The sequence below is a fragment of the Amblyraja radiata genome, chromosome 30 (assembly GCF_010909765.2).
Source record: "Amblyraja radiata isolate CabotCenter1 chromosome 30, sAmbRad1.1.pri, whole genome shotgun sequence".
NCBI lineage: Eukaryota > Metazoa > Chordata > Chondrichthyes > Rajiformes > Rajidae > Amblyraja > Amblyraja radiata.
Window position 1 is genome coordinate 11,271,739 of NC_045985.1, and position 20,081 is coordinate 11,291,819.

At 47.3% G+C, this 20,081-nt stretch overlaps 1 protein-coding gene across 1 annotated transcript; it reads left to right on the forward strand.

Moving 5' to 3' along the window:
• Positions 1-261: 261 nt before the first annotated feature.
• Positions 262-13,873, forward strand: rps5 (ribosomal protein S5). Its single transcript, XM_033047645.1, has 6 exons — positions 262-358; positions 3,849-3,954; positions 5,460-5,669; positions 7,354-7,482; positions 9,518-9,616; positions 13,761-13,873. The coding sequence occupies exons 2-6, from the start codon at positions 3,850-3,852 to the stop codon at positions 13,827-13,829; spliced, it is 612 nt and encodes a 203-aa protein (XP_032903536.1). The 5' UTR covers positions 262-358; position 3,849; the 3' UTR covers positions 13,830-13,873.
• The last annotated feature ends 6,208 nt before the right edge of the window (positions 13,874-20,081 follow it).

The window sequence follows — 20,081 nt, forward strand, 5'->3', positions numbered from 1 at the left end:
TGCGCATGCTCCGTGCCCGCCGCCCGTGACAAAGATGGCGCTGAGAGCGACTCCCCTCCACCGCGCATGCTCCGTGCCCGCCGCCAGTAACAAAGATGGCGTTGAGAGCGACTCCCCTGCACCGCGCATGCTCCGTGTCCGCCGCCCGTGACAAAGATGGCGTTGAGAGCGACTCCCCTCCACCGCGCATGCCCCGTGCCCGCCGCCCGTGACAAAGATGGCGGCTCGGGGGACGTTTTCCCCGCACTGCGCAGGCTCAGTGCCAGCAGCACTACTCGCCCGGATGTGGGAGCCCTGCGTTTTGCTCTCGGTGCAACCCGGAGCGGGTCCTTTCGGCGGCGGAGCCCGGGTGGAGCAGGTGGGTCCCGGGCGGCGGCGGCGGCGGCGAGAGATGGGGGAGCGGGGAGAGAGGCCGCGGGGCCGCACTGGAGGCCGAGGGGGGAGGAGGAGGAGGAGGAGGAGGCGAGGTCGGTGGAAGGAGGGAGAGAGGCCGCGGGCCCGGTGGCTGCCGTCGGCGTGGCTGACACCGTGAGGCCAGGCTTGCGGCCTACTCGCCTCCTCCTCCTCCAGGCCTCGCGTTAACGTGTAAACCCTCCCCCCCCCATCTCACTAATCCATCCCATCCATCACCCATCCCCCCCCCCCCCATCTCACTCACCCACCCCCCACATTTCCATAAATTCACAACTCTGGGTGAAAAAGTTGTGGCAGAGCATTCCACAGATTCACCACTCTCTGTGTGAAAAATGTTTTCCTCATCTCGGTCCTAAAATACTTCCCCCTTATCCCTAAACTGTGACCCCTTGTCCTGGACTTCCCCAACATCGGGAACAATCTTCCTGCATCTAGCCTGTCCAACCCCTTAAGAATTTTGTAAGTTTCTATAAGATCCCCCCTCAATCTCCTAAATTCTAGCGAGTACAAGCCGAGTCTATCCAGTCTTTCTTCATATGAAAGTCCTGCCATCCCAGGAATCAGTCTGGTGAACCTTCTCTGTACTCCCTCTATGGCAATAGTGTCCTTCCTCAGATTAGGAGACCAAAACTGTACGCAATACCCCAGGTGTGGTCTCACCAAGACCCTGTACAACTGCAGTAGAACCTCCCTGCTCCTATACTCAAATCCTTTTGCTATGAATGCTAACATACCATTCGCCTTCTTCACTGCCTAACGTGCCCCCCCCCCCATCTCACTCACCCCGCATCTTTAATCAGACTTACATAGAAACTAGGTGCAGGAGGAGGCCATTCTGCCCTTCGAGCCAGCACCACACATTCATTGTGATCATGGCTGATCGTCCCCTATCAATAACCCGTCCCCTATCAATAACCCGTGCCTGCCTTCTCCCCATATCCCTCGACTCCACTAGCTCCTAGAGCTCTATCTAACTCTCTTAAATCCATCCAGTGACTTGGCCTCCACTGCCCTCTGGCAGGGAATTCCATAAATTCACAACTCTGGGTGAAAACGTTTTTTCTCACCCCAGTCTTAAATGACCTCCCCTTTATTCTAAGACTGTGGCCCCTGGTTCTGGACTCGCCCAACATTGGGAAAATGTTTCCTGCATCTAGCTTGTCCAGTCCTTTTATAATTTTAAGTACACAAAAATGCTGGCGAAACTCAGCGGGTGCAGCATCATCTATGGAGCGAAGGAGATGGGCAACGTTTCGGGCCGAAACCCTTCTTCAGACTATTCTTAAACACTTTTATAATTTTGTATGTTTCCATCAGAACCCCCCCATCCTTCTAAACTCCAGTGAATACAAGCCTAGTCCTTTCAATCTTTCCTCATATGACAGTCCCGCCATCCCAGGGATCAATCTCGTGAATCTACGCTGCACTGCTTCAATCACAAGGATGTCCTTCCTCAAATTAGGAGACCAAAACTGTACACAATACTCCAGATGTGGTCTCAGCAGAGCCCTACACAACTGCAGACTTTCCTGGACTTTATCTTTATCAGGCAACTGGACCATCCCATCCACAACCAGAGAGTAGTCCCGACGAACCATCTGCCTCATTGGAGACCCTCGGACTATCTTTAATCGGGCTTTATCTTGCACTAAACGTTATTTCCTTTATCCTGTATCTGTACATAGCAAATGTTAGTCTTTCCACAGACTGGTCAGCACACAACAAAACAAAGCTTTTTACTGTACCTCAGTACATGTGATAATAATGAATTATACCCACTGCGTGGGAAGGAACTGCAGATGCTGGTTTAAATCGAAGGTAGACACAAAATGCTGGAGTAACTCAGCGGGACAGGCAGCATCTCTGGAGAGAAGGAATGGGTGACGTTTCGTGTCGAGACCCTTTGTCTGAAGAAGGGTCGAGACCCGATTTGTCACCCATTCCTTTTCTCCAGAGATGCTGCCTGTCCTGCAGATTTCCTCCAGCATTTTGTGTCTATCTTCGATTTAAACCAGCATCTGCAGTTCCTTCCTCCAACATCACCTATTTTAGCATCTCCAGGAGACTTGCTGGCAATGCCTTGTACCTTCTCGTCTTAAGTCGTTGATAAAATGACAAAGAACCATGGGCCCAGCGCAAACCCCTCAGCCACACCAGTAATCAGGGGACTCCAGTCATAGTCATTATCCTGATTCCCTGATCTACCACATTTGCACAGGTACATAGGAACAGACCAAACAGGTGCATGCGGGACTAATGTAGATGGAGCACCATGGGCAAGAACATACACACAAAATGCTGGCGTAACTCAGCGGGACAGGCAACATCTCTGGAGCGAAGGAATATGTGGTTTTGGTTTGAGACCCTTCTTCAGCTGTAAACGGTTTCGACCCGAAAGGTCACATATTCCTTCTGTCCCGAGATGCTTCCGGTCTCACTGAGTTACTCCAGCATTTTGTATCGATCTTCGGTGTAAGTCAGCATTTGCAGTTTCTTCCTCCACACCTCAGCATGGGTAAGTTGGGCCTGTTTCTGTGCTGTATGACTCTGACATCTTCAGGAGTTCTGTATGACACCTTCCAATGCCATCCTGACTGTACCAAGACCAAAGAGGAAAGTTAAAAAGACTGTCTTATCTGATCTTCAACAAAACATCAGCTCTTACCCTATCTGTATCATTTAGTGCAAGATAAAGTCTGATTAAAGATAGTTCAAATGTATCGAGGTCGATGAGAGGACAGGACCGAACTTTAATTGGTGAGAGATGGTTCAGTTGCCTGATAACAGTTGGGGGGAACAAACTGTCCCTGAATCTAGGGGGTATGTGCTTTCAAACTACTGTTCTTCTTGCCTGAGGGGAGAAGAGGGAGTGACTGGGGTGAGACTGGTCCTTGATTATGCTGGCATCCTACCCGAGGCAGCCTGAAGTGTAGATGGAGTCTTAGTTCAGTTTGGAGATTCAGCACGGAAACAGGCCCTTCGGCCCGCTGAGGCCGTGCCAACCAGCGATCCCCGCACATTAACACTATACACATACTAGGGACATTTTCCAATTTACCAAGCCTATGAAACTGTACGTCTTTGGAGTGTTGTAAGAAACCGCAGCACCTGGAGAAATCCCAAGCAAGTCACAGGGAAAACGTACAAACTCCATACAAACAGCACCCGAGGTCAGGATCGAACCCGGGTCTCTGGTATTGTAAGGCAGCAACTCCACTGCTGAGTCACCATGCCGCCCATGGCAGGGAGGTTGGTACAGCTGCTCCCCTAGTACCCGCCTTTGTTTCATACACTACAAGGGGCTTTCTCTCCTGGAAGCAACTGGTTATTGTTCACATTTGCACCGCTTCTCCACCTCCGCTCCACAGTTTCTGAAGCTGGTTGGGGTTATCGCTGCAGTGGACGGGTCTGACTTTCCTTGTCCTTTTCCACAGAATGACGGAGTGGGAAAGCGTGCCTGCGGTCACGGAGTCTCCAGAGATCAAGCTCTTTGGCAAATGGAGCACTGACGATGTTCAGATCAACGATATTTCCTTGCAGGTGTGTGTGTGTGTGTGTTACCTCTCTGGCTCTGTTGTGTTTAGTTTAATTTAGAGATACAGTGTGGAAACAGGCCATTGACAGATACTTGATTAGTACGGGTATTAGGGGCTATGGGGTGAAGGCGGGAGAATGCAGTTGAGAGGGAAAGATAGATCAGCCGTGATTGAATGGCGGAGTAGACATAATGGGCCGAAAAGCCTAATTCTGCTCCAACAACTTATGAACTTTAACCAGACAAATCTAGCTTTCCTTTGACACCCTTAGTAATGTATCTGTAAATCTCCGCTTTAAAATGACCCAATGAATCCACAGCTGCCTGGCAGTGAGTTCCACAGATTCACCACCCTCTGACCAAAGAAAATCCCTCTCATCTCCTTTCTAAGGTCATAAGGAACAGGAGTAGAATTGGGTCATTCGGCCCATGAAGTCTGAAAAGTTTGGAGGCCCCTGTTCTAAAGGTTCTTTATTCTGAGTGTGCCCTTCGGTCCTAGACTCTCCCACTAGTGGAAACATCCTCTCCACATCTACAAGTTAATAGAAAATGGAAGCTATTATTAATGATATTATAATTGGGCACATTCAGAAATTCAGGATAATAGGCAATAATTAATGTTGGTTTTTTGAAAGGGAAATTAAGCATGGCCAGATAATTGGTGTGTTTTTAAAGGAATAAAATCTTTTGTAAAGACCAACTGGGCAATATAATAGACGTGCTACAGTCAAAGGTTATGGAAAATGACCACTTGTAAAGGGTGACAGCAGGCTAATAAAGCAGACAAGTAGCACGGTGGCTCAGCGGTAGAGCTGCTGCATTGCAACACCAGAGACCCAGGTTCGATCCTGACTCTGGGTACTGTCTGTACGGAGTTTGTACGTTCTGCCTGTGACTACATTTTTTTTCCTCGGGTGCTCCGATTTCCTCCCACATCTCGAAAGATGTGCAGGTTTGTAGATTAATTGGCTTCGGTAAAAAATAGTGGTTTGTGTCTAATGTGTAGGATAGTGCTGGTGCGTGGGATGATCGCTGGTCAGTGCAGACTCGGTGGGCTGAAGGGTCTGTTTACCACGTGTATCTCTAAACGAAATTAAAGTGGGTGAAATATTAAGATGTACTACAGGCAAGGGGGCAATTTACAGAACCAATTAACCTACAAACCTGCACGTCTTTGGAAGGTGGAGGCGAACTGGAGCACCCGAAAGAAACCTGTGCGGTCACAGGGAAAAAGTACACACTCCATACAGGCAGCACCCGTCATCAGGATCGAGAGCTGTAAGGCAGCAACTCTTCCACTGCGCCATTGTGGTTGAGGCAGCTACTATCACAACATTTCAAGGGCATTTGGACGGGTGCATGGATAGGAAAGGTTTAGAGGGATATGAGCCAAATGAGGGCAAGTCGGACTAGCGTGATGGGGCATGATTGTCAGCACGGGCAAGTTGGGCTGTTTGTGGTGACATTGAAGCTATGGTTGAGTTCAGTGCTTGATGTCCTCCTCCCTCAGGATTATATCGCCGTCAAGGAGAAGTATGCCAAGTACCTCCCCCACAGCTCGGGCCGCTATGCTGCCAAGCGCTTCCGCAAGGCGCAGTGCCCCATCGTGGAGCGCCTGACTAACTCCATGATGATGCACGGCCGCAACAACGGCAAGAAGCTGATGACGGTGCGCATCGTGAAGCACGCCTTCGAGATCATCCACCTGCTCACGGGCGAGGTAAGCCAACCCAGCTTCCGCAGCGGATCAATTCACACATATAAAATAGGTGCAGGAGTAGGCCATTCGGCCCTTCGAGCCTGCACCGCCATTCAATATGATCATAGCTGATCATCCAACTCGGTATCCTGTACCTGCCTTCTCTCCATACCCCCTGATACCTTTAGCCACAAGGGCCACATCTAACTCACTCTTAAATATAGTCAATGAACTGGCCTCAACTACCTTCTGTGGCAGAGAATTCTAGAGATTCACCACTCTCTGTGTAATTTTTTTTCTTCTCATCTCAGTCCTAAAAGATTTCCCCTTTATCCTTAAACTGTGACCCCTTGTTCTGGACTTCCCCAACATCGGGAACAATCTTCCTGCATCTAGCCTGTCCAATACCTTAAGAATTTTGTAAGTTTCTATAAGATCCCCCCTCAATCTTCTAAATTCTAGCGAGTACAAGCTGAGTCTATCCAGTCTTTCTTCATATGAAAGTCCTGACATCCCAGGAACCAGTCTGGTGAACCGAACGAAAGCACCTGTGTAGAGGATGGATAGGTAACCTTTTGCGTTGGGGCCTTTCTTCAAAAAAGGAATTGCAAATGCCAATTTACAAATAAGAAAGACACAAAGTGCTGGAGTAACTCAGCATGTCAGGCAGCATCTCCGGAGTACATGGTTAAATGACCCTTTGGGTTGGGACCCTTCTACCGACCCCACGTTTCGGGTCGGGACCCTTCTTCAGGTGATTGCTTTCCCCACTCTCGGGCATTCCAGGTGCTCCCCCATCTTTCAGCGAGAAATCGCCCTCTCAAACCATCTTTAATTTGAAACTGATTCCACTGATTCCAAAGAAGGGAACCGATCCAAAACGTCACCTATCCCATGTTGATGCTGTCTGACCTGCGGAATTACTCCTGCATTTTGTGCCTTATCTCCAGTAACAATCTTGCTGTATATTACGGCATAATCGTACTTAAGCACAAGCGTGAAAGATACTAGTTTACACTGAGGCAGTACACAAGAGTCACCACGTTTCCGGTGACATGTTGTGCCCTTCAAACTCAGTTATTAAATATGTTAGTCTGGCAGCCCTGACATCCTTGCGAATCAAGAATATGTCAATCTGCACCTGATAAATACTCAATGCCTTGGCCACGACAGCCGTGGGTGGCAGTAAATTCCCCAGATATGCCGCCTTCTAACAAAAAAAAATCCTGCTCTCCTTTTTAAAAGTGCGTCCTTTCATTCTGAGGCAGTGCCCTCTGGTCCCAGACTCCAACTAGATGAAGCATCTCCACATCCACTTTATCCAGGTATTTCACTGGTTCAGTAAGTTTCAATTAGGTCCCCCCTCATCCTTCTAAACTCTAGTGTGTACAGGCCCAGTGCCTTCAGACGTTCAACGTATACGTTAACCCAATTTGGTTTCCTCCCACGCTCTTAATGACGTATACAGGGTTATAGGTCAACCATCGACCTCCGGTTAATTGGCTTGGCTTGGTATAAGTGTAGAATGTCCCTAGTGTTTGTAGGATGGTGTTGGAATACGGAGGTGGATGGTTGACGCGGACTCGTGGGATGAAGGGCTTGTTTCTGTGCTGTATCTCGAAACGAAACAAAACTGATGTGTACCCGATGGGACATACTGGGCCCGTACTGTGCCGTGTGCACTGATAGTGTCTCTGTGTTGCAGAACCCACTGCAAGTGCTGGTGAACGCCATCATCAACAGCGGGCCCCGAGAGGACTCCACTCGTATCGGGCGCGCCGGCACCGTGAGAAGGCAGGCTGTCGACGTGAGCCCGTTGCGGCGCGTTAACCAGGTACAGTGCAAGAGCGGGGTGCTGTCTGTGATGTGAAGGCTGGTCCTGTGGGGTGGGGTGATAACTCCAAACTAACGGTGGTGCAGCGGTAGAGTTGCTCCCTTGCAGCGCGGGAGACATGGGTTCCATCCCCACTACAGGTGCTGTCTACTGTAAGGTGTCCTTGAGTGTCCTGAAAGGCGTCCATAAATAAAATGAATTATTATTATTACGTAGTTTGTGTGACTTCCCCGTGACCGTGTGGGTTTCCTCCAAGATCTTCGGTTTCCTCCCACGCTCCAAAGACGTACTGGTATGTAGGTTAATTGGCTTGGTGTCTATGTACAATTGTCCCTAGTGGGTGTAGGATAGTGTTAATGTGCAGGGATCGCTGGTCACTGCGAACTCGGTGGGCCGATGGGCCTGTTGCCACACTATCTCCAAACTAAACTAAAAAAAATGATTTTGAGTCGAGCGTCTATTTGTTCTAGGACCCGTATGAGGCCATCAAGTCTATTCAATTGTGACTGACCTGTCTTCCCCTCAAAGCCATTCTCTTGCCTTCTCGCCATAACCCCAGACACCCTCAGTAATCAAAAATCTCCGCCTTAATATATTAATTGACTTGGCCTCCACAGCGGTTATAATTGTCATATGTACTGACAATGGAACAATGAAATTCTCACTTGCAGTAGTTAAGCAGGCCTGTAAATACCATACACACATGGATAATTTATAATGCATAATAATCTTTAATAATGTTATATCTTTGCACTAAATGTTACACCCCTTCACCCTTTATCTTTGCGCTGTGGATGGCTTGATTGCATTAGTAATTTAAAAAAAAAAAATTTCATGTTCATACGTTGTCGGAGCAGAATTAGGCCATTTGGCCCATCAGATCTACTCCATTATTCAATCATGGCTGATCTATCTTTCCTTCTCAACCCCATTCCCCTGCCTTCTCCCCATAACCCCTGAACAAAACTTTTTCACTGCCAAGGTGACAATAATAAACGAAATAACTAAAAAAACGCTAAGTTAACAACAACAGAGTCCATAGTGCAACCAAAGACAATGGATAAAATTGGGTTGTCGAAAATACCTGAAGCACAAAATGCTGGAATTAATTGCTCAGCGGGTCGGGCAGCATCTGCGGAAAGAGAAATGGGCCTAATGTTAATGTTTCAGAGCAGGTAATCTTTGTCAGAGAAAGTTGGGCTGTGATGAAGTGTTGTTATGTTTTGAGTTGGTTCCAGGTTTTGGCCTCATTTCATGTGCCATGTGCTCCCTCTTGTGGCTCCACAGCTCACTGTGGTGTTTGGCAAAGAGCTACCATTATTTATTTATGAGCTTCGTTGACATTAACGCGCATTTCTAACAGTAATACAGTCAATTAATTACTGAACTGCACATCATTCCCAGACAAGGTGCGAATTTCATCACAGAGTAGTATCCATCCACTGCCTGGGACAGGTGAATCCGTTCAGTTAGACAATTCACAGATTTCCCAATGTTGTGCATCAGTCCCGTGTCTCACCTCTTGTATTCCCTATCGGATTGGATACAAAGCACAGATTCAACACCCTCTGACAAAATAAATTACTTGTCATCTCCTTGTATTCTGAGGCGACGGCCTCTGGTCCAAGACTCTCCAACTAGTGGAAACATCCTCTCCACATTCACTCTATCCTGGCCTTTCAATGAGGTCCCATCCCCTCATCTTTCTCAACTCCAGCAAGTACAGGCACAGTGCTTTCAAACGCTCATCGTATGTTAACCCAGTCATTCCCGGGATCATTCTCTTAAACCTCCTCTGGACCCTCACCAGAGCCAGCACTTCCTCAGATATGGGGCCCGAAACTGCTCGCTAATCCCAAATGTGTTCTGACCAGCGCCTTGTAAAGCCTCAGCATTGCATCCCTGTTTTTGTATTCTAACCCCCTCGCAATAAATGCGAGCATTGCATTTGCCTTCCTTGCTACGGATTTGTAAATTCTTGACGTGGTCTCTGACCTGACTAACTTGTCTTTATTTGCCGTCTGTGTGCTTGAAGGCGATCTGGCTGCTTTGTACCGGGGCCAGAGAAGCTGCATTCAGGAACATCAAAACCATTGCAGAATGTCTGGCAGATGAGCTCATCAACGCAGCAAAGGTACGTCATTCTGGTCGGGTGGAGCACTTAAAAACAAATGTTTTAACTGCACACAATTTATTTTGGTGCAGTTAAAACAAATTTTACGTTGTGTGCCCTGCAGGCTTGGGTTGGTCAGACTCCCGCAGAATAAGGAAGAGGTTGGTGTTGGGAGGAGAGACTCCTACTGTAAACAAGGGAGTGCCAACCACACTGGGCGGCTTTGTTGACCCCAGTGCCGGGTCCCCGCCTTGAATCAGTGAGTTTGGTTTTCCCTTCAAGAAGTTGCCCTGTCATTCTGAGTTTCCATCTGCTTGCAGTCTTGAAAATTGCAAATCATTTGGCCGATTGCAAATCATGTGACTTGTGCTCCAGATAATTTAAGAATTGGCCCCAAAATAAGACATGTGAAACTCATGGGCTACGTAGCTGGTTGGTTTAGAAATTCATTTTCATTCGTCATCATTGAGAACATTAGCGACGCAGTGGCGCTGGTTGCCACCGGTAACGGTGACGGACGCACCACACATCTCTGTCCTCCAGTTCCTGCGGACTTCCGCCGCTGGAAGTATAGGATTTTGGTGTGTGTGTGTGCTTTATCATCGTTCCTTGCAATGCTATGTAACGGCGCTGGAATTAGCTTCCATTCCAGCTGTTTTGCTTTGAAAGGGGCTACTTTGATCTTGAGGATGACAGGAGCACAATGTGCTAGTGGCGCAGCAGTAGAGTTGCTGCCTTTCAGCGCCAGAGGTTCAATCCTGACTACGGATGCTGTCTGTATGGAGTTTGTATGTTCTCCTCGTGGCCTGTGTGGGTTTTCTTCGGGAGCTCAGGTTTCCTCCCACACTCCCAAATCCATTCCAACATTCAATCATGGCTGATCTATCTTTCCCTCTCAACCCCATTTCTCGCCATAACGCCTGACACCCGTACAAATCAAGAATCTACCAATCTCCACCGTCAAAATACCGATTCACGTTCCAAAATCTAATTCTAAAGCCCCAAATCCTCCTGTAAGCATGACATTTTGCATTTAGGGAGGAGGCAGCAAATGTAAAATTTGTGTAAATTTTTTATTGTGGTTGTGTTCTTTATTATTGTACCGCTGCTGGCAACCCAAATACCACCGACCTTGGTTGTGTGGCAATTAAATTATTTCTATTCTATTATTTCTATTCTATTCTATGTGCTGTAATGTACGACACAGTGGCAACCTTTATATGTGGTTGGACTGGATTCCTTCCACTAAGCCTTCTGTTTGGGTGGTAGTTCGAGACCTTTGTCGAGGTTGCTATGTAGCTAAACCCTGGACACAACACTTGCACAGTGGTGGAGCTGCTGCTTTGCAGGACCACAAACCTGGGTTCAATCCTGACTGTACAGAGTTTGTACCTTCTCCCTGTAACCGCACAGGTTTTCTCCGGGTGCTCTGGATTTCTCCCACATTCTAAAGACGTACAGCTTTTTTTGTAGGTTTCAAGTTTAAGTGTTCAAGTGAGTTTATTGTCATGTGTCCCTGTATAGGACAATGAAATTCTTGCATTGCTTCAGCACACAGAACATAGTAGGCATTTACTACAAAACAGATAAGTGTGTCCATATACCATGATATAAATATATACACACATGAATAAATAAACTGGTAAAGTGCAAATAACAGAAAGTGGTTATTAATAATCAGAGTTTTGTCCGAGCCAGGTTTAATAGCCTGATGGCTGTGAGGAAGTAGCTATTCCGGAACCTGGTTGTTGCAGTCTTCAGGCTCCTGTACCTTCTACTTGAAGGTAGCAGGGAGATGAGTGGGTCTTTGATGATACTGCCAGCCTTTTTGAGGCAGCGACTGCGATAAATCCCCTCGATGGAAGGAAGGTCAGAGCCGATGATGGAGTGGGCAGTGTTTACTACTTTTTGTAGTCTTTTCCTCTCCAGGGCGCTCAAATTGCCGAACCAAGCCACGATGCAACCGGTCAGTATGCTCTCGACTGTGCACCTGTAGAAGTTAGAGAGAGTCTTCCTTGACAATCCGACTCTCCGTAATCTTCTCAGGAAGTATAGGTGCTGATGAGCTTTTTTGATAATTGCGTTAGTGTTCTCGGACCAGGAAAGATCTTCAGAGATGTGCACTCCCAGGAATTTGAAGTTCTTGACCCTTTCAACCATCGACCCGTTGATATAAATGGGGCTGTGTGGTTTCGATTTCAGTTTAGAGATACTGCGCAGAAACAGGCCCTGCTGCCCACCGAGTCCGCACTGATCAGCGATCCCCGCACATTGACACTATCCTGCGCTCATTAGGGACAATTTACACGTATACCAAGCCAATGAATCCACAAACCTGTTCGTCTTTGGAGTGTGGGAGTAAACCGGATATCTTGGACAAAACCCACGCAGGTCATGGGGAGACCGTACAAACTCCGTACAGACAGCGCCCTTTGTCTGGATCGAACCCTGGTCTCTGGCGCTGCAGCACTGTAATTCAGCAACTCTACCGCTGTGCCACCAGGTAAATTGGCGTCTGGAAATTGTAAATTTCAAGAGAGAGTTCGATTTAACTCTTCGGGCTAAAGGAACCAAGGGATATGGGGGGAAAAGCAGGAACGGGGTACTGATTTTAGATAATCAGCCATGATCATATTGAATGGCGGTGCTGGCTCAAAGGGCCGAATGGCCTACTCGTGCACCTATGTTTCCATGTAATGTGTCGGATAGTGTTAATACTAGTCCGCGTGGGCCTAAGGGCCTGTTTCCCCGCTGAATCTCCAAAGTAAACTACTAAAGTAATGTCAAACATGATCTTGGCTTATGTAATAAAAAGGAACTGCAGATGTTGGCTTATACCAAGACACAAAGTTGCTGGAGTAACTCAGCAGGTCGGGTACCAAGGATAGGTGATTTTTCAGGTGAGTTAGGACTCTGAAGAAAGGGTCCTGACCTGAAAGGTCACCGATCCATATTCTCCAGGAATGTTGCTTTACCTGCTGAGTTGCTCCAGCACCTTGTGCCCATCTTTGCTCAAGTCCGCGTGAGCCAGTCTGAAGAAGGGTTTCGGCCCGAAACGTTGCCTATTTCCTTCGCTCCATAGATGCTGCTGTACCCGCTGAGTTTCTCCACCCTTTTGAGTACCTTTGCTCAAGTCTATTCTGCAGCCCTGAAGTTGTGTTGTCCTACCACAAGCAGGAGGTATGCAGGTGTGTTAAATATCACCCAGTGCTTTCTGAAAGGAGCAGTGAGACTATTTGTTGTCTCTGGTAGCATTCCTCCCTTGAGCCACGCCATTTACCTTTTAAAAGAATGCAGGTCTGCATATTCATGTCTGCCGAACCTGTTTAACTTTGTAATTGCTGTGTAGTTTCCTTTAAGCACCTCTTCTGTTTTGCATTAACGTAAGGGGAATGTTTTGTTGTTCCCAACATTGGCCAGTCCCAACTCCGAACCTCCTACACTGTCCTCTTGGGCCTTCAGCACATTCCTTGACTTCTGGCCATGTCGTTTTAAAACAAAACAGGAAATGTCAAGCCTTTTGGTTCCAGGCAGTTGTATCCTGACGATAAAGTTGGTGTTTAAACCGGTTTTATGTATGTTCCATTTCCTCCACGCCTGACATTTGTCCATTCAATGCCTTTCACTGTGGAATCTCTCCCCTCCTTTATGGATTCTGACCACGGGTGCTGTCTGTATGGAGTTTGCACGCGTTCCCTGTGACTGCGGGGATTTTCTCCGGGTGCTGCCCTACAGCGCCTGGGACCTGGATTCAATCCTGACTGTGGGCGCTGTCTGTATGGAGTTTGCAAGTTCTCTCTGTGACCGCGCGGGGTTTCTCCGGGTGCAGAATGTTTCCTCCCTCATTCCAGAGACGTGTGGGTCTCTAGGTTAATTAGTCCTCTGTAAATTGTCGTGTGTGTGTGTGATAAAACGAGTGTGAACGGGTGATTGCAGGTCAGTGTGGGCTGAAGGGCCTTTTTCTGCGCTGTCTAAATTTATAATCTCCTTAATCCACCCCCCCCCCCCCTTTCTAGTTCTCTGGAAGCACAAATGTCTGCAGTTACCTTTGGGATGGGGAGAGGGTGATGGGACGGTCTGGTTAGGGTGGGAAGCACCAGATGATGCTGGGTATAGTCGCCACAGTCCATGTGTGTTATGGTTCCCCCTCTTTCACCTTTCACAGGGCTCTTCCAACTCTTACGCCATTAAGAAGAAGGACGAGCTGGAACGTGTGGCCAAGTCCAACCGTTGAGAACGTCACGTCAAATGTTGTCGAATAAAAGTATTTGAAAGATGCTTTGCCTTTTGTGTCCCCTGTTTTGAGTATAATGGTGCTAAAACATTATGTGTCGGAAGGAACTGCAGATGCTGGTTTAAACTGAAGGTAGACACAAAATGCTGGAGTAACTCAGCGGGACAGGCAGCATCTCGGGGGAGAAGGAATGGGTGACGTTTTGGTCAAGGCCCTTCTTCAGACGATCATGCCAAAACATGAACTAGGTTAACCCTTGACCAGTGGCACGGGTTATCCGGTCTTGTGTCAAAGAAAGGAACAAAGTGTCCGTGTAACTGTGGAAATGATGCTCCAGAACAAGGGGTCACAGTTTAAGGATAAGGGGGAAGTCTTTTAGGACCGAGATGAGAAAAACATTTTTCACACAGAGAGTGGTGAATCTCTGGAATTCTCTGCCACAGAAGGTAGTTGAGGCCAGTTCATTGGCTATATTTACGAGGGAGTTAGATCAGGGGGTATGGAGAGAAGGCAGGTACAGGATACTGAGTTGGATGATCAGCCATGAGGTTCGAATGGCCTACTCCTGCACCTATTTTCTATGTTTCTAAAACATTAACTAGGTTATCCCTCAGCCTGTTTTTTGACTAAATCAAAAAAAGACTGCTGGAGTAAATCGGTGGAAAATGTGTTAGGTTATCTGTCAGGTGTTACTAAATTAAAAAGAGACTGCTGGAGTAAATTGGCGGAAATGGTACTAAATCGTCAACGAGGTTAACCCTCAACCTGTTACATTGCTGTAGCTGGCCTGGTCTTTTAATAAATCAGAAAAATACACAAAGTGCTGGAGTAACTGCGGGTCAGGCAGCGTCCCTGGAGAACATGAATAGGTGACGTTCTTGGTCGGGGCCCTTTGCTTATGCCTCGCTCTTACTCATTCATCCACTCAATGTGAGGCCACTTCATTGTGTGCATCTGCCTCCCCTCCTCGGCACCAGCTCCTCCCAACTGCTGAAGGACTTGAGCGTAGGCACGCACTTAAAGTGTAGGAAACGCAAAGTTAATTTGACAACAGCAGGAGGTCCCACCACAAACAGTGCGATGATTTTTTAAACCATTATGGGATAAATATTGGCTGCGATACAAAAAAGACACCTCTGCCTGCAGCTCTCGTTCAGTGTAGCATTCTGAGTCGGCCTGCGGTTGTCAGCTTGCCGGGCATTTCTTCCCATCTGTTATCGGGCAACTGAATTATCCTAACTAGAGAGGACTTAAAGTTCCATCTAACAACCCATGGATCTTGATCAACTGGGGAAGTGAGTCAAGGTATGGCTGATAAAACTTAAGTCAAGTCAAGTTTACTCGTCACATACACATACGAGATGTGCAGTGAAATGAAAAGTGGCAAATGCTCGCGGACTATGTGCAAAAAGACAAACAAACAAACAACCAAACAAAGTATAAACACAATCATAAACACACACATATTCTTTTACATATTAAATATTGTGGGCGGAAGGAAAACTTTCAGAAAAGTCAGTCCCTGGTGACATAGGAGTTTACAGTCCGAATGGCCTCTGGGAAGAAACTCCTTCTCAACCTCTCCATTCTCACAGCATGGCAACGGAGGCGTTTGCCTGACCGTAGCAGCTGGGACAGTCCATTGCAGGGGTGGAAGGGGTCCCCCATGATTTTATTGGCTCTGGAGTTGCACCTCCTGATGTATAGTTCCTGCAGGGGGGCGAGTGAAGTTCCCATAGTGCGTTCGGCCGAATGCACTACTCTCTGCAGAGCCTTCTTGTCCTAGGCAGAGCAATTCCCAAACCAGGTGGTAATATTTCCGGACAAGATGCTTTCCACCGCCGCTGAGTAGAAGCACTGGAGGATTCTCGGAGACACTCTGAATTTCCTCAATTGCCTGAGGTGGTAAACGCGCTGCCTTGCCTTACTCACGAGTGCTGCAGCGTGTGATGTCCATGTCATATCCTCAGAGATGTGGACTCCCAGACATTTAAAACAGTTCACCCTATCCACAGTATCCCCATTTATCCTCAATGGTGTGTACGTCCTCGGATGATGTGCCCTCCTAAAGTCCACGATCAGCTCCTTAGTTTTTTTGATGTTCAATAGGAGGCTGTTGTCCTGGCACCAGAGTGCTAGATCAGCCCAAGAAATTGCAGTCAAGGTAAGTCAACAAAGTTGCAGTGTTTCGGATGTAGCCCAGTCCACGATCTCCCTTCCATTGACTCCGTCTACATCTCATGCTGCCTCGGCAAGTCAAGGACCTGTTTCGCCCCAGACATTCCCTCTTCTCCCCATTCCTTTAAGGCAAGGGATGAAGAATGAAAATGCACACCTCCAGATTCAGGGACAGTTTCTTCTCAGTTATCAGGCAACTGAACCATCCTACAACCAACCAGAGAGCGGTCCTGACCTCCCATCTCCCTCATTGAAGATCCTCAGATTATACTGGATTTTATCTTGCAATAAACGTTATTCCCTTTATCCTGTATCTGTGGTCAACTCTATTGTAATGTATATTTTGTCCACTGACAGGATGGCAGCGTCAATGCACTCAGTACATGTGAGAAAAAAACAACAAATTTCCTAAAGTGATGATGCCAAGTTAAGCTGCCCTCATCTGCCTGTCCATGATCAGTGTTTCTATTCTCTGCACTTCCATGTGCCTATCCAAAAGTCTCTTAAATGCCACTATCGTATCTGCCTCCACCACCCCTGGCAGTGTGTTTCAGGCCCTCGCCATACTGTGTAAAGTAAACTTGTCCCACACATCTCCATTCAACTTTCCCCCCCGCTCTCACATTAATGCTATCACTTCTATGGTTGGACATTTACATAGAAAATAGGTGCAGGAGGAAGCCATTCGGCCCTTCGAACCGGCACCGCCATTCATTGTGATCCTGGCTGATCGTTCCCTATCAATAACCCGTGCCTGCCTTCTCCCCATATCCCTTGACTCCACTAGCCCCTAGAGCTCTATCTAACTCTCTCTTAAATCCATCCAGTGACTTGGCCTCCACTGCCCTCTGTGGCAGGGAATTCCACAAATTCACAACTCTGGGTGAAAAAGTTTTTTCTCACCTCAGTCTTAAATGGCCTCCCCTTTATTCTATGACTGTGGCCCCTGGTTCTGGACTCGCCAACATTGGGAACATTTTTCCTGCATCTAGCTTGTCCAGTCCTTTTATAATTGTATATGGTTCTATAAGATCCCCCACCCCCCTCATCCTTCTAAACTCCAGTGAATACAAGCCTAGTCTTTTCAATCTTTCCTCATATGACAGTCCCGTCATCCCAGGGATCAATCTCGTGAACCTACGCTGCACTGCTTCAATCACAAGGATGTCCTTCTTCAAATTCGGAGACCAAAACTGTACACAATACTCCAGATGTGTTCTCACCAGAGCCCTATGCAACTGCAGAAGAACCTCTTTACTCCTATACTGAAATCCTCTAGTTATGAAGGCCAACATTCCATTAGCTTTCTTCACTGCCTGCTGTACCTGCACACCAACTTTCATTGACCGGTGTACAAGGATACCCAGGTCTCGCTGTACCTCCCCCTTACCTAACCGAACCCCATTGAGATAATAATCTGTCCCTTGTTTTTGCCGCCAAAGTGGATAACCTCACGTTTATCTATATTACACCCTGGGAAAGAATATTCTGACTCCTGGTAATTTTACACACTTCTATCAAGTCTCCCCTCAACCTCTGATGTTCCAGAGAAAACATTCCAAGTCTGTCCAATGTCTCCCTGTGGCCGAAACTCTCTTATATGGACATCTTTTTGGTAATAAACAAAATGCTGGAGTAACGCAGGCAGCATCTCGGGTGACTTTTCGGGTCGAGGCCCTTCAGCGTAAATCAGCATCTGCAGTTCCTACATCATTCTGGTAATCAAAGCCTCTACGTTTATCCTGTAATAGGGTGACCAGAACTGCATGCAATACACTAAATGTGGCCTGACCAAAGTCCTGTACAGCCGCATCACAGGATTTGAGTATAGGAGCAGGGAGGTTCTACTGCAGTTGTGCATGGTCTTGGTGAGACCACACCTGGAGTATTGCGTACAGTTTTGGTCTCCTAATCTGAGAAAAGACATTCTTGCCATAGAGTGAGTACGGAGAAGGTTCACCAGACTGATTCCTGGGATGTCAGGACTTTCATATGAAGAAAGACTGGATAGATTCGGCTTGTACTCGCTAGAATTTAGAAGATTGAGGAGGGATCTTATAGAAACTTACAAAATTCTTAAGGGGTTGGACGGGCTAGATGCAGGAAGATTGTTCCCGATTTTGGGGAAGTCCAGAACAAGGGGTCACAGTTTAAGGATAAGGGGGAAATATTTTAGGACCGAGATGAGAAAAACATTTTTCACACAGAGAGTGGTGAATCTCTGGAATTCTCTGCCACAGAAGGTAGTTGAGGCCACAGTTCATTGGCTATATTTAAGAGGGAGTTAGATGTGGCCCTTGTGGCTAAAGGGATCAGGGGGTATGGAGAGAAGGCAGGTACAGGATACTGAGTTGGATGATCAGCCATGAACATATTGAATGGCGGTGCAGGCTCGAAGGGCCGAATGGCCTCTACTCCTGCACCTATTTTCTATGTCTATGTTTTATTTCATGACTTTCTGACTCTTGCATTCGATGCCCGCAGCAATGAAGTCAGGCATACCGCGCCCATGAAAATGATTGCTTCTCCCTGACAATCTGCCGTGTTTTGGGTTAAAAGTTGGCAATGTTCTTGCAGGGAATCTTGGCAACATTCTTGCAGGATAGCCGCCAAAACATGGCTGTGTGGCGCAATTTTCGAATCATTGATGCAAACACAAACAGCCCGTGGTGCCGAATCGTTCAGTAAAATGCGGTTAATCCGGCCTAAGCGGAACAAAAATAAAACAAATACTTTTTTTGCTTGGTTGCTTCCTGAATTCTCCTGAGGGGCACGCCCAATGTTATGTGCTGTCAGCATTGTTTGGAGGTCTTTTGAACGATAATGACTTGAGCTACGGGATTGACTGACCTTTCAATTGGCAAACTCTACAACTGACCTGCTCTATACTTCCCGCTTCCCGGTTGTCAAACATTTTAATTCCCATTCCCATTCCTACACTGACCGTTCAGTGGTAATCGAGTTTCACTATACCGTAATTAATACATGTGACAATAAACAGACCTTTGAACTTTTCTGTCCAAGGGCCTCCTCCATTGTTAGAGTGAGGCCAAATGCAAATTGGAGGAACAGCACCTCAAATTTCACTTGTGCAGCTCACAACCCAGTGGTATGAAGGCACACAAAAATGCTGGAGAAACTCAGCGGGTGCAGCAAGCATCTATGGAGCGAAGGAAATAGGCAACGTTTCGGGCCGAAACCCTTCTTCAGACTGATCTAGAGAGGAGGTTGTGAAACAGTCTCCGGAGAGAGGAGGAGAACTTCTTCAAAGTAGGCATACCTTGAGGAGATTTTGCAGTGGAGTAGACAAAGTGTTTAAGAAGGAACTGCAGATGCTGGAAAATCGAAGGTACACAAAAATGCTGGAGAAACTCAGCGGGTGCAGCAGCATCTATGGAGCGAAGGAGAGAGGCATGTTTCGGGTCGAAACTCTTCTTCAGACTGAACCAGTGGTATGAATATTGACCTCTCTAACTTCAAGTAACCCCTGCATCCCCTCTCTCTCCGTCCCTCCCTACTCTGTCCAACTATCTGCCTGTCGAAACGCACCCTCACCTGTACCCACCTATCACTTGCCATGTCTTTGTCCCACCACCCACCTCTCTTCCAGCTTTCCCCCCTCATACTACAATCAGTCTGAAGAAAGGTCCTGACCCAAAATGTCGCCAATCCATGTTCTCCAGCGATGCTGCCCGACTCATTGATTTGCTCCAGCCCTTTTTGTTGTTGCAAACCAGCATCTGCAGTTCCTTGTGCCTCTTTCTCTACTGTTTGATTCCGAGATCATCCGACATGTTGCCAGGACTCGAGAGCCTGAACTAATGGGAGAGGTTGAGCAGGCTGAGACTCAATTCCTTGGAGCGCAGTAGAATGAGGGGTGATATTTTAGAGGTGTATAAAATCATAACAGGAATAGATCGGGTAGATGCACAGAGCCTCTTGCCCGGAGTAGGGGAATCGAGAACCACAGGACATAGGTTAAGGTGAAGGGGAAAGATTTAATTGGAATCTGAGGGGTATCTTTATCACACAAAGGGTGGTGGGTGCATGGAACGAGCTGCTGGAGAAGGTAGT